The 14,753-nt window shown below is 37.9% G+C and overlaps 1 protein-coding gene across 13 annotated transcripts in view; it reads right to left on the reverse strand.

Moving 5' to 3' along the window:
• Positions 1 to 990: 990 nt before the first annotated feature.
• The window catches only part of plekha1b (pleckstrin homology domain containing, family A (phosphoinositide binding specific) member 1b), an 80,398-nt gene continuing 66,635 nt past the window's right edge, over positions 991 to 14,753 (reverse strand). For 2 of the 13 annotated variants that reach the window (XR_010021012.1, XM_063071888.1), the window contains 3 exons: positions 8,722 to 8,811; positions 7,715 to 7,755; positions 3,900 to 4,116 (listed from right to left, as the gene is read on the reverse strand). Coding sequence is in view for 9 of the 13 variants with exons in the window: in XM_063071888.1 (XP_062927958.1) it covers positions 4,110 to 4,116; positions 7,715 to 7,755; positions 8,722 to 8,811 (138 nt within the window). In the remaining 4 variants the exon portion in view is untranslated. Of the gene's footprint in view, positions 4,117 to 7,684; positions 7,756 to 8,721; positions 8,812 to 14,753 lie in introns of all 13 variants that reach the window. The other 11 variants (XR_010021011.1, XM_063071887.1, XM_063071883.1 and 8 more) reach the window with 8 other exon arrangements.

The following is a 14,753-nucleotide window of genomic DNA, read 5'->3' on the forward strand; positions in this document are numbered from 1 at the left end:
ACAATACAACCATTGTTGGTAGAATCTCAGGTGGTGACAAGAGGGTGTACAGGAGTGAGATATGCCAACTAGTGGAATGGTGCTGCAACAACCTGGCACTCAATGTCAGTAAGACGAAAGAGCTGATTGTGGAATTCAGGAAGGGTAAGACGAAGGAACACATACCAATCCTCATAGAGGGATCAGAAGTGGAGAGTGAGCAGCTTCAAGTTCCTGGGTGTCAAAATCTGAGGATCTAACCTGGTCCCAACATATTGATGCAGTCTTAAAGGTGGTAAGACAGCAGCTGTACTTTATTAGGAGTTTGAAGCGATTTGTCATGTCAAAAAATATGCTCAGAAACTCCTATAGTTGTAGTGTGGAGAGCATTCTGACAGGCTGCATCACTGTCTGGTATGGAGGGGCTACTGCACAGGACCAAAAGAAGCTGCCAAATGTTGTAAATCTAGTCAGCTCCATCTTGGGCACTAGCCTACAAAGTACCCAGGATATCTTTAGGAAGCAGTGTCTCAGAAAAGCAGCATCCATTATTAAAGACCTCCAGCACCCAGGGCATGACCTTTCCTCACTGTTACCATCAGGTAGGAGATACAGAAGCCTGAAGGCACACACTCAGTGATTCAGGAACAACTTCTTCCCCTCTGCCATCCCATTCCTGAATGGACTTTGAAGCTTTGGACACTATCTCACTTTTTAATATACAGTATTTCTGTTTTTGCACATTTTTAAATAATCTATTCAATATACATAACTGATTTACTTATTTATTTTATATATTACTTTTTTTTCCTGTCTTGGCTAGTTTATGTATTGCACTGAACTGCTGCTAAGTTAACAAATTTCACGTCACATACTGGTGATAATAAACCTGATTCTGAATGACAGTTTGTAGCCCATTCTGTAATATGTTTCATAACTTTACATTGCTTATCCACCTCTGCAGGACCTGCTCTGCACTAATAAGTAAATTCCAATACACAATTTAGAAAGTCAAGAGAAATATAAAAATCATGTATTATTTTATTGTCTCAGATGAACAAACATCGTCCAGGACACTCCTTACATAGCCATCAAAAATAATTTAAACATTTTTAATAGATTTATATAAAAAGTTCAGCAAAGATAAATAAAAGTTTTTGTTAGCAGACTAATTCAGAAATAGACATTTTCCCAACTCAAATATTAGATATTTTTAGTTCACCAGTAGTTGAATATAGTCCCCTATAATAGTGTAAATGCAGTCAATTTCTTCACCCAATCCATACAGAATGTTTTCAAGTATACAGCAGTAGCACATGCAATATCAGAAGCAGTACCAGTGCCAAACAAGCTTAGCAAATCTACAATTATAAAAATAAAAATATTAAACTAAACATATGAACATTTTACAGGTTCTAAAGGTAACTTTTCCCAACAGGCTTCTTTTCAGAATAAATGTAGTTAATCAAACAATTTATTTCCACAGATGGAAAAGAAAACCAATCAAGTGAGGAATCATTTTTTCATCTTTTCTATCCATTTTGGGTGGCAAAAAGCAATTCAGTTATTTCAATTTCAATTGTCGCAGTGGGAAAGAAACAGAAGCTTTAGTGTGTTCAAAAGGAGCACTTTCACCCTCAGTTTAAAAAGTGGTCATCTTTGATATTTGTACTATGTTACATGTATTGATGACCCTGTTCAACAATAAGATATTAGCAATTAAACTATTTAATTTACAACACAAACTGTAGACAACCAATATTAAAACATGTTAACACTAGAGGCACAGCTATACTGGTTGATAATAAAAACAAGAGCCCTGCATTAATGTATTTTGTTCTTTCCAACTATAAATTTAAGTTAACTGCAAAACTCGGGCATGCAACATCACAGGATATAAATATGAAATTAAGCTGCTATTTATGAGATTAATCATAGTAAATATTTTCATCAAGTCATGTAAATTTGTTATTAAAACAATTAAACTATCTGTTTGAATTTGGAAAACCCCAATGTTCTGAAGGCCTCCAAAATTAATAACACTACAGGAAACAAATGTAAATCTATGAAGTACTTCGAAAAACAACAGGTAATCATTTTGTCAATTGTAGCATTAAAGTGATTCAAGCTACTGATACTTTTGTTTATCAAAATCCACCAATAAATTAATCGATTAAAGTAAGATTGTGGAATTAAGTCCAGCAACTGCTATAACTTCAAAGATTTGTAACACAAAGTACCCTCCAGGCATCGCAAATTAGTTTTTTTTTAAAAAAACAGTTGTAATGAGTTAGGTTTTCCACAGGGGGCACCCATTTTCCAAATAATTCCCAGACTGAATTGCTGACATACCATGTGATAGCTCACCCTTTGCAACCAGGACTCTTCTTACTTACCATTTTCAATTGAGCAGCAGGTTAGAAAATAAAACATTTTACAGCATCCAAGCATCATTTCTTGCATTAAAATCATAAATTGGATGAACACATTAACGTAATACACCAGATACAGAAAAAGAATAAGCTGTCCTATTCACACAGTATACAGCAGTTCCAATTCCTTCCTAATGAAATAGCTCCCCACATTTGGCACAAACTGAACAGATGTAACAGTTGAAAACATCTCCCGAAGAAAAAAATTACTTTTCCATACAAAACAATGAATATTAATGACACCTCCTATAGACTATGTGTGAAATAATTATTTTATCCCAAATTCTTCAGTGGAAAACATGTTATGATATCCTATTATTAGAATCTGCAGAAATACTAGCAGTATAAAGGTAAAAACTTAATTTGTGCATATTGACTAAATAGGATTTAACATATGTACCATAACTCAAGTGACTGCCACATGTTCATCATAAAAATATCCATATGAACTTAACCAAAATGCAATGCCGAATTCCTATTAATGCTCCAATTAGGTGTTTCTTCAAGTCTTTACAGATCCTTGAGTTCCACATAGGAACCAGTAAGCTGAATATTGTGTTCCAAGATATTCACCCACCAACCCGCCAAGAGAATTTAACATGAAAATATTTGGTGGACATCTGCATACGATTCTACTTATATAATTAAAAATATTTAACAAAAATACATGCAGCACTGTTCACATTCACCCCGTGATATTACTAATAACTTTTGCAGTTCATGATTAGTGAAAAGTATTGCTCGGGCAACCAAATGAGCTACAGTATAATTCTATCAATTTAAATTCACCCAATCAAATTACAGCATCTCCTCCAGTAAAAGGTTAATTTAAGATAACGAAATGTGACATTGTGCAATATAGACCATGTATTGATACATTTGAAAACTTGGTTCCAGAATGTAAAGTCAGGCACTTTAAGCAAAAAGGGTTTTGATACATTAAAACACAGACCAAGTTAAAGACTGAAGAATTAGTACAAGATTTTCCACAATGGAAATTTTTACTGACCCAAATATACTGTATAAAAAAGTAATCTGCATGTTTAGTGACAAGGTGCAGTATCTTTAGGACCAAGGCAGTACACTATAATGTTCTTCAGGCACAAACAAAGTAGGCAGATAATGGAACACTAAATTGATCCAAATGTATCTATTGATACTGGAACATGGAATCCGTCAGAGTGATCTTAGCTGGTTTACTTCACTACATAGATTACAGATGAATCTAGAAGCAAAGGTCTGAATATGAGAATAAACTCTGTCTTCCTTACAGCTCCAAAACACATGATGTAGACCTTCAACTTCCATTTTCAGATGTCGCTAACAGGAAGGCTGGCATCATCCAGATCTACAGGAACAGGGTAATCCTCCTGCATGCCGTTTTTACTTTGAAGGACAGAGTCATCTTTCATCACTTTGGCAGCTGGTTTTCTGGTAGAGAGAGTCTGGTTCTTGTTCGGCTCTGACTGAGCCATGGAAGAAGACTTGTGAAATCCTCGCTTCTCCTGGAGATGTTGGGGATTGTGGTCTGCAGGGATACTGGTGGTGAGATTGTGGGGATTATAGATGGCTGATGTTTTTGCGGACGATGAGAATGTGCTGAATTCTGCTGTGCAAGTGTCGAGAGGCTCCTGTAAAGAGGATTGTTGATCAGACACACAGGGCATTAGTGGCATGTCAGTATTTCAGAGTCAGATTTTACTCTCTGTAAAACAAAAGCAGAAAGACCACAGAGCAAAGCATCAGCAACGATGTTAATAAGCATTTGCTATCAAAGGAGAAGCGCAGCATGTTAGATAATGAAAGAGGACCAGAGCCAAGAATACTCAAATGAGAAAGAATGCCAGCTGGTACGCAATTTTAAAAACCAAAGGTAATTCTCAAATATGATGAAAGGGGGTGTTTTTTTAAAAATGGCATGCCATACAATCCACATCTTTCATCCAACCTGTCAAAATTTCCAGAGAAAGCACAGGAGGACAAAAAATAAACATTTTATCTATTTCTTTTTATCACCCATAGTATCCAACGTGGATATTTTTGACAGAAAAGTTAATCTCACAGAAAATTGTTTAATGTTTTATGTTTTAGTTTACTGTCCTCAAGCAAAAAGTAGCAATTATAATCTACAAAATGTTCTATAGCTCTTGTCTACAAGTTTCCCTATATTGTGCATTATACTTGAGCAATTATCTATATTTTATAATTCACTCATGAAGCTATTTTATACAACTATGATAATGAAATCCTACGCTTTTCCAAATCAAATTACTGTTAAACACATGGTCGATTTAATTTGTTTAAATAATCAGTAGAAGAATAAGGGGGTTGCAGCTGGGATAGTTTAGTATATAGAGGGTGTTAATGTCCAGAACTTTCTAGCCAATAGGTTACAAAGGGGCAAAAACAATAAATTCATTTTAACAGTATGTGTACTTGAAGAATTACAAGGGCAAGAGGCCTGGTGCTGGAAACTGGGATTATGCGGCATAACTTTTTTTTTAAACCAGCACATATGCAAGAGGGTAAACGATTACCATGCACATTCTAAATAATTTTACTCATTAAAGTCCAAATCAGTGCCTTAGTGAGGTTTTTCTTCTCTGGCTTCTGGATTAAGGAAGAGCACGTGGAAAGTATCAATGTTATCAAAAACAGTAAATCAGAAGTTTTAAAAATTTAGATAAAAATACTAGACACAGAACCGTGTTCTGTAAGATGAACTCAAGCCACCATAATTTTCTACAGCTTAACAAATCAAATCATATTTAATTTTAACCTCCACATGGACTGTGGCAATAAAAAACTCGTGACAGACAAGGGACTGAATCAAAGAATTTTAGATCCAATAGGTACAAAATAGTTAAATTTGGATAGGATACCATGAGCATTTAAACGAGATTTCAATTCATATTCGGATGCAATGTACGTTCCACAAGTATTTTTCTAAAATATTACAAATTAAACTTTGATTTTGAACAGAGTATTTTCCAAATTCACTATTAATTATTTGAAGAACTATATGCCAATCACTTCAGATATTGAAATTTAAAAAACTAAATTATGAGCAATACCTGTTTAATAAATGGTGTTAAGAATGTAAATTGCATCGGAGTTTCACAATGAGAAATCTGCCTCATAAATGTTGTCATCAAATATAAATACACATCAATTTCACATAAATTCAATTGTTTCTTAGATTTGAATTTGGCAATACACCATTTCATATTATATTGACAGGTGTAGATGAAATACTAGTATTTGATAATCCATTTCTGGTAAGTAATTAACTCATTCACATGTGCGTTTTTAGCAAGCAATGGAACACAAGTCTTTTTGCCTCATGCAAAGTGCACAGCAATTAAGAACTGACAGCCCCAATACCCAGACAACAATGGTAATAGCATTAAGCAATTAGAAACAGTTTGACAGATAAGATTTACATGCAACTATGCAGATAATGTTATAGAAACTCATTGTATTTTAACACTAACTTGCCAGGTAACTTTGCAAGAAGTTTCAGAGGAAATTTTTAAAAAATACCAAATTCTATATGGACCATCAATGTATCTAAATCATACTATAAAACTGAACAGGCTGGCAACAATTCTCACAATTAATAAGTTTACCATATAAAGCACAGAAAATCACAAGCAGCAGTGGAGATGTTTAACTTGCACACAATTAAAATATTAGCACTCAGACATCAATTGTATAGCTTCAAACCATTTTCTAAGCTAATATTCAGACAAATATGTATGAGAGAATTTGTCATTTTAGTGAATTAATAAGCAAAAATCTCACTTAATCAAGCTATTATAAATGAAAATGGTGCATTTTAAGTTAATAACTAGTATTACTAAAATTTTACTGAATAGTTACTAAAATTGTGTTATATTGGTACAAGAACTGAATTTTAACAAGGCATTGTAAATGTATGCTGTTTGAAAACTACTCAGCACACCCATGATCAAGACTAGCAAGACAATACAAAAAAAATCAATGAATCCAACAAGTCTTTAAAATATGCACGATGATCTTCTCCCCAGATCTGCTGAGTATTAACTGTTGGTGTGTGATACCCAACTGCCTTGAAGAGAACTCTGCACGAGTACCAGACTGAGTGGGGAGGACTTCATGTAAAAGCTTGCCTCAACAACACCCTCCCCCACCAACATCAAACAAACTTACTCAATAAAATGCATAACACAAATGAACACCAAATTCCAGAATAGACTAATTTGAAATCATTAACAGAATTTACAGAACAAATCCAACGGACTACCTTTGAAATTAAGTCAGAGGATTTATGCCATAAAGATATTCATACACATCCACATCAAATTAAGCTCATGCAAATCAGTTCCATTGCTACAGCGTCACACATTCCAAAACACATTGCATGCAAAGACATGATTGCAGACTTTACTCAAAGTCAGTGACCAATCTGTTGCAAGAATTGTTAAGAAGCGTTAATGGTATTTGGTATTGCTGTGATAGGTTAGCTGTGCCATAAATAAAAATGAGGAAATATGAACTCTCATGCAAATTACTCAAAATGGCAATAACACCATGGAGGATTAATTATACATGTTTAAATATGTATGTTAAAGAAATGTTTGCACTCACACCATCATTTTTTAAGCTACCAATATTCACAGATGTTTATAGCTGCAACTATGGTATGGTTTCTGTTTCATTACAGAACTTTTGTTCTCCATGACCACTGCAATTTGAAATGAGAGATCTGAAATACAGGCCATATTTCTTCAGTGGTATCATTTTTCCTATTTTTTGCAGATGGATGCCCTTCCACCATCCAGAATTCTCTGTACAACACTGGTTCAGAGAATGGAGTGAAGCCAATCCCTGAATAAGCCCCATGGCAAACTGACCATCTAGCTATTATATATAACGTTAGCCTCAGAAACTAAGCTTAGTCTTCTATTGAAGCACTTCAGCATATTCCTTGTTCTACTTGTGACACGTGTTAAGAGAGGAATCATGATGGCAGACGTGAATTACATGGATTTCAAATCAACATGAAAAGTATATCAACTTGTAGCAGAGAGAAAGTTAAAATTATACAAGCTGTTTATTTCAGAAGGGATAAAAGTATTAGTTTCAATTTTGGTTGTTAAATCAGCAAATGAACCTATGGTTTAATGTCCATTATTTTTGCCAACATAGGAAAAGATTACTTCCAGCACAGTCAGAATTTACTAGATTCTAATCCTCCATAAAATGGTTCTTTTACATGAGAGCTCACATACATGCTGCATTCACCAGTTCTTGATGTATACCTCTGTATACAAGGATTCGACAGCCGTCTGGCTTGCCGCATCTGGAAGAACACAGTGCAAAGCTCAAATTAGAGTATCCGACACTGAAAGATAGCAGAGAAATAATAGAAAACACAGCCATATACTTGCATGTTAAGATAACAGCCAACCAAATCAACATAGTTCTGAATGCACTAACTTAATTTAACACTGTTTTAAACCTATCCACATTTTTTGCATTGTTTGCTTTGTGGTTTAAAAAATTAGAGCAATATGACTGCGTAATCTTTGCGGAAAAGTAAAACCAAGAAGGCTACCTTGAAGAATAAGATTAATATGAAGAAATACTGAAATCCATTTAAAATAGAATTTGACTAGAGGAAACAAAAGTGCAGAAGCAACCTCAATTTTTGCAGCTTATATTCAGAGTTTAAATTACATAAAATCAACAACTGAAACCCTTCTTCGTAAGTACCACACATGCTGGAAAAAACACTTAACAACAGATTTTTTTTCCAGTAGTCCATGTGAACAGAAAGCACACAAGGGGACGATTGAAAGGAACTGTAGCAAAAATCTAAGCTTATTGTTCTGATACAATTTATTCTAGTCAATTCTTTAAATCATGCATTCCTTGCTCTATATAAGTGCCCAATTGGTTGCCAACACCAACTCTCATGAGCCTCTTACTTATAAATAATATTTTTTAAATGGTGTTGATTAACCAAGTATCTCCTGATTATTATTTTATGTCTAAAGCTTGATAAAGGGCAAAGTAAAACACAAGAGGCACAAAACAATTCACTGAATATCTGTTTGCTGATTTTCCTATTAGAAATTATGTCTCAACTGAATAAAACTGCAGCGACATGGAAAGAAATGAAGAAACGACTATGATCATATAATGATTTTAACAGAAGGGAGGGATGAGGAGGAAGATTCAGTAATTTAAAAGATTTAAGGTTGTGAAAAATTGCTTTCCCAAGTGGTTTCAAACATTTCCAGAAGGAATTAATGTATTGACATACAGAAGCTGCTGATCTTCCAGGACCTCGCTGTGCTACTATTGCACCCGATATTGCCTTGATCCAGTTGTGCATATCTTCAGGGCTGTCAGTCTGAAAAATATTATGCACCAGGCACTTGTTACCGCGACATTCATCATCTTAACAATTAAAAAAAAGCATTCAATAGCTAATGTTCAAATTAGAGGCTATACTTTCCACATTACAAAGGTGATAGTATTTATGAATAGATGTCTAGAGGCAAAATGAAGCACTAGTATGGCTACTTTCCAATTACAGACAGATGTGAACCTGATACAAAGGTAATTTGCAAAGGACCATTCATCAGCTTTCAGGAAATGTAACACCTTTGAACCATTTAATAATTTTCTGCACAAAGCTCAGTTTTTGTAAAAATCCTTTTATTACAGCATTTTTAAAGTTTTTCTAAAATTACTTTAAAAAATAATTATTTTATTCAATAAATGTTATTCAAAACATCAAAATGGTCCTGAGATTAATCGTCATTCTCATTAACTATTAGCACAATTCATGGGACTTCCACAGCATTTGATAAACACCTTATGTTAAAGACTTTTTCAGCTCTTCCCTGATGCTAAAGCAGCAAGAGTAAAAGACGAGGCATGAGAGAAATCGTGTATTTTGAAATTAAGTTGATCAGGTTCTATAGACTGAGAAGAAGTTATAATGCAGGGGAGAACAGCTAGACCTGACGTTGCATAGTTAAATATGATTGTTTATTGATTCCAGGAAATGAAACTCCTTTGTGCAAAGATACATAGAATTGGGCAAGTGTGATCACAACTGGCAATAGCAATTTTGCACTGACATAAATCTACAATATATTTCACCTGAAGCTTTAACTCACCAATTCGGTCTTTGGAAAGATTTAAATACAAACATAAATGACATTCACAACTAGTCCAAGACACTACCATACAAAATAGCATTTCTTTCCAGAACTCTCCAAGTTGTGACACATCAGCCTTGACATTCAATTAGATGTTTGGAAGTCTGAACTATTCATGTATCAGAACACAATTTCAGAGACTGCTCCATTTGGTAATTATTAAAAGCATTTAATGGCAGCTTACTGGAAGGGAGGGTTGATAATAGCACTGGTTGGTGTGAAGAAAGTTACATAGATGTGAATAAGGAGGAGGAGGAGAAGATGGCGGCGTGACACAGTGCGCGCGGCCACTCCTTGAATGAAATCTGTAATCTGTCAAGTAGGGTACCGTGCACAATTCTGATTTGATGGAGACAGACATGAGAGTACGGAGGAACATCAGGAAAAACTTCTGAAATGCCTGCTTTGCTGCCGCTGCTACTGTGTGGTCCGGAATCTCCGAAGAAGGCCCCGAATCCTCGGCTTTGCTTGTTTTAGCGGCCGGGGCGAGGTCGAAGGCGCTTGGGAGGCTGTATCGGAGGGAATAGTCGGAGGCTCGAAGTTTTCGGACAGATGGACTCAGTGTCGGCTGTTGTTGGGTGCTTCCAATTCATCTGAAGTTGTCGGTGCTTGCATGCATTTCTAAATGACAATAAATGAGGACTGAGTGTTCTCATAATCTAAATATGTAATGAGAATGCTGGAGAAACTAATGAGTATAGTTTGGTGAAGCTAAAGATGTTTCTTTGGAACAGGAGACTGAGGGGAAATTTGAAATGTGTCCAGACTGACCTTGAGTGGGTGAATAGAAAAGGCACCAGAGGCAATGTCTTCATGGATGCTAGCTCTAGTCACTGCATGTGATCACACTCAATGAATGGGTATCACAGGGCCCATGGTTCCAGACAACATTATAACTGTGAAACTAAAGACCTATTCTCCAGAATTAGCTGCGTCTCTCCCCAAGCTGCCTTGATAGTTACAACTGTCATCCGCTAATTATGTGGAGAACTGCCTAGTCAGTCACGTCCATTAAAATTTAGTTCAGCTATTGATCTAAGCTCAATTAACCACAGGGGGTAAAAATGCCCTTTATCTTTTCTCCTCACCTGCCTGTTACCTCCTCCTGGTGTCCCTCCTCTCTTTCTCCAATTCGCCACTCTCCTGACCTATCAGATTCTCTCTTTTCCAACCATTTATCTTTCACATCCACCTGGTTTCACCCATCACCTTCTCACTAGTCCTCCTTCCCCACCCCTCCACCTTTTCACTCCAGCATCTTCACCCTTCTTTTCCAGTCCTGAGAGAAGGGTCTCAGCCCAAAACATCGAATGTTTATTCATTTCCATAGATGCTGCCTGACCTGCTGAGTTCCTCCAGCATTTTGTGTGTTTTAATCTGGATTTGCAGCATCTGCAGAATCTCTGTTGTTGAGAATATCAAGCACCATTTGCCAATAACTTGCTTACCAATGCTCAGTTTAGATTGCACACAGACAGCACAGCGGCTAGCTTCATGACAGCCATATCCATGTCCAGAACAGAATTCCAGAGACATGATAGCAGCAACTGCAATTAACCAGGCAATGATTAACCAAATGTCAAACCAGGCTTTTTAAGACCGAATGTAATTGGAACCAATGGGAAATAAACTGCACTAGCATGAAGACAGTTGTTGTCATTTGAGGCTGTCAGGATAGAATCAGAATTGGGTTTAATATCACAGGTTACGTTGTGAAATTTGTTAGCTTTGCAGCAGCAATACAATGCAATAGAGGAAAAAACTGAATTACACTATGAATATATAATTAGTTAAATTAAACAAGCAGCACAAAAAAAGCAGTGAGGTAGTGTTCGTGGGTTCGGAGTCCGTTCAGAAATCGGATGGCAGAGCAGAAGCAGCTGTTCCTGAATCACTGAGTTTGCATCTTGAGGCTTCTGTACCTCCTTCCCAATGGCAGCAATGAGAAGAGGGCAATGAGATGATGGTGGTTCTTAATGATGAACGCCGCCTTTTTGAAGTACCGCTCCTTGAAGATGTCCTGGATATCACACAGGCTATTGCACATTGATGGAGTTGCCTAATTTTACAACTCTCTGCAGCTCACTTTGATGCTGTGTCGTATCCCCCTTCCTCCCCCACCACCATACCAGACAGTGATGCAGCCAGTTAGAATGCTTTCCACGGTGCATCTATCGAAATCTGCATTCATTTTTAGTGACATTTCAAATCTCCACAAACTCTTGATGAAACATAGCTGCTGTCTTGCCGCCTTTAAAACTGCTATCGATATGTTGGGTCCAAGTTAGGTCCTCAGAAACATTGACACCCAGGAACTTGAAACAGCTCAATAGACAATAGGGGCAGGAGTAGGCCATTCAGCCCTTCGAGCCAGCACCACCATTCACTGTGATCATGGCTGATCATCCACAATCTGTACCCTCTTCCTGCCTTCTCCCCATATCCCTTCACTCCGCTATCTTTAAGAGCTCTATCTAACTCTTTTCTGAAAGAATCTAGAGAATTGGCCTCCACTGCCTTCTGAGGCAGAGCATTCCACATATCCACAACTCTCTGGGTGAAAAAGTTTTTCCTCAACTCCGTTCTAAATTGTCTACCCCTTATTCTTAAACTGTGGCCTCTGGTCCTGGACTCCCCCAACATTGGGAACATGTTTTCTGCCTCTAGAGTGTCCGACCCCCTAATAATCTTATATATTTCAATCAGATCCCCTCTCATCCTTCTAAATTCCAGTATATACAACCCCAGTCGCTCCAATCTTTCAACATCTTTCAGCTCATTCTTTCCATTTCTGATCCCTCTGAGGACTAGTGTGTGTTCCCTCATCTTGCCCGTTCTTAAGTCTACAATCAGTTCTTCAGTCTTACTGACACTGAGTGCAAGGTTGTTGCTGCAACACCACTCAGCTAGCTGGTATATCGCGTTCCCATACACCCTCTTGTCATTACCTGCAATTCTGTCAACAATGCTTGTACTGTCAGCATATCCGTAGATGGCATTTGAGCTATGCCTAGCCACACAGTCATGGGTGTAGAGAGAGTAGAGCAGAGGGCCAAGCACACATCCCTGGGCAGTACCGGTGTTGATAATCAGTGAGGTGCAGATATTAGTTCTAATCCACACAGACTGTGGTCTTTTCATTAGGAAGTGGTGGATCCAGTTGTACAGGGAGGTACAGAAGCTCAGGTTCTGGTGCTTTTTGATCAGAACTGTAGGAATGATTGCATTAAATGCTGAGCTTTGGTCAATAAACATCCTGCCATAGGTATTTGTATCATCCAGGTGATCCAAGGCCGCATGAAGAGCCAATGAGATTGCATCCACTGTAGACCTATTGTGACAAAAGGCAAATTGCAGTAGGTCCAGGTCCTTGCTGAGGCGGGAGTTAATTCTAACCATACCAACCTCTCCAGGCACTTCATCAACATTTACGTAAGTGCCACTGGGCGACAGTGGTTAATGCGAGTAACCCTGCTGTTCTTGGGCATGAGTGTTAACTGCTGCCCTTTTGAAGCAAGTGGAAACTTCCAACTGTAGCAAAGGGAGATCGAATACATCTTTGAACACCCCAGCCAGCTGGTTGGCACAAGTTTTTGGAGCCTTACCAGGTACTCCATTGGGGCCTGTTGCCTTGCGAGGGTTTACCCTCCTGAAAGACAGCCTGACCTCAGTCTCTGAGACAGAGATCACTGTTGCTATAGTTTTATTCTCCCTTTCAAAGTGAGCATAAAAGGTGTTTAGCTCCTCTGGTAGTGAAGCATCACTGCCATTCATGATGTTGGGGTTGTAGGAAGTAAACCCTGCCAGAGTTTATGAACATCCAAAGTCACCATCAACCTCGCTCAAAATTGTCCCTTAGCTCTTGAAATAGTCCTCCGCAAGTCGTAATTGGTTTTCTTGCATAAACCTGGGTCACCAGACTTAAATGAAGATCTAGCCTTCAACAGACTATGAGTCTCCTGATTCATCCACAGCTTTTGATTTGGCTATGTACAGTAAGTTCTCATAGACACACACTCAACCACCCAAGTTTTAATGAACTCATTCAGACTCAAAGATGAATCCGTGAGTACCGTCCTGTCCACCGATTCAAAGCAGCTCTTGCGCCTCCCTTGTCCATATCTTCTTGGTCCTCACTACTGGGACTCACAGAGACTCACTACAGTCTCTGCCTATACTCAGGAGGTAAAAGTACAGCCAGGTGATCAGACTTTTTAAAGCGTGGGAGTGGGACAGCACAGTAGGCATTCTTGATGATAGTTTAACAGTGGTCCTGTGTGTTGCTTCAATTTGGTACTGCAAGTGATTTGTTGATAATAGTTAGAGACACTTTCAAGCTGGCCCAGTTAAAATCTCCCAAAATGGCAGGGAAAGCATCAGGATGTTCTGTTTCATGCCTGTGATTACATCACTCAGCTCGTCTGGAGCCTGTTTTTCACTAGCCTGAGGTGGGATGTACACCACTACTAGAATGGTCGCTGAAACTTCCCATGTCAGGTAAAATGGACAACACTTAATTGTGAAGTGTTCCTGGACCGAGACAGGACCACCACGTTTACATTGCAATGAGTTGATCATGAAGCACACTCCTCCTCCCCTGCCTTTGAAAGACTCAGGAGTCCTATCTTGGCAATGTATTGTGAACCCATCAATCTGAATCGCTGTATCTGAAACATAAGAGGTTAACCAAGATTCTGTGAAACAAAAGATGGAAGCGGTCCTAATGTCCGTCTGATACAGCATCCTAGCTCAGTTCTTCAATTGTATTTACTACAAACTATACACTTGCCAGCAAGATGGTTGGTATTGGGAGTTGCTTCTTTAAACAAACTTCATCCAGCTCGGTATCTCCTCTTCTGCCATCTTAAAGGGGAACCATAAACAGAGTCCGTTCTAGCTCTGTTGATTTTACATAGCGATAGTTTTTTTTAGTCACATTAAAACATTGTTAGTAACTGTACAATCCTTAGATTCTGTACAGCAGAATGAAACAGGAGGATCTGATGGTATCCATCAGAACTACATGCACAAGTCACCTTGTCAGTGGCAACCTGGAAGTGTTATGCTGCAGGAGCTCCTCAGGGCAGCAGCCTTGGTCCAAATATATTTAGCTGAATTATGAGTG

Source organism: Mobula hypostoma, chromosome 19, assembly GCF_963921235.1.
Source record: "Mobula hypostoma chromosome 19, sMobHyp1.1, whole genome shotgun sequence".
NCBI lineage: Eukaryota > Metazoa > Chordata > Chondrichthyes > Myliobatiformes > Myliobatidae > Mobula > Mobula hypostoma.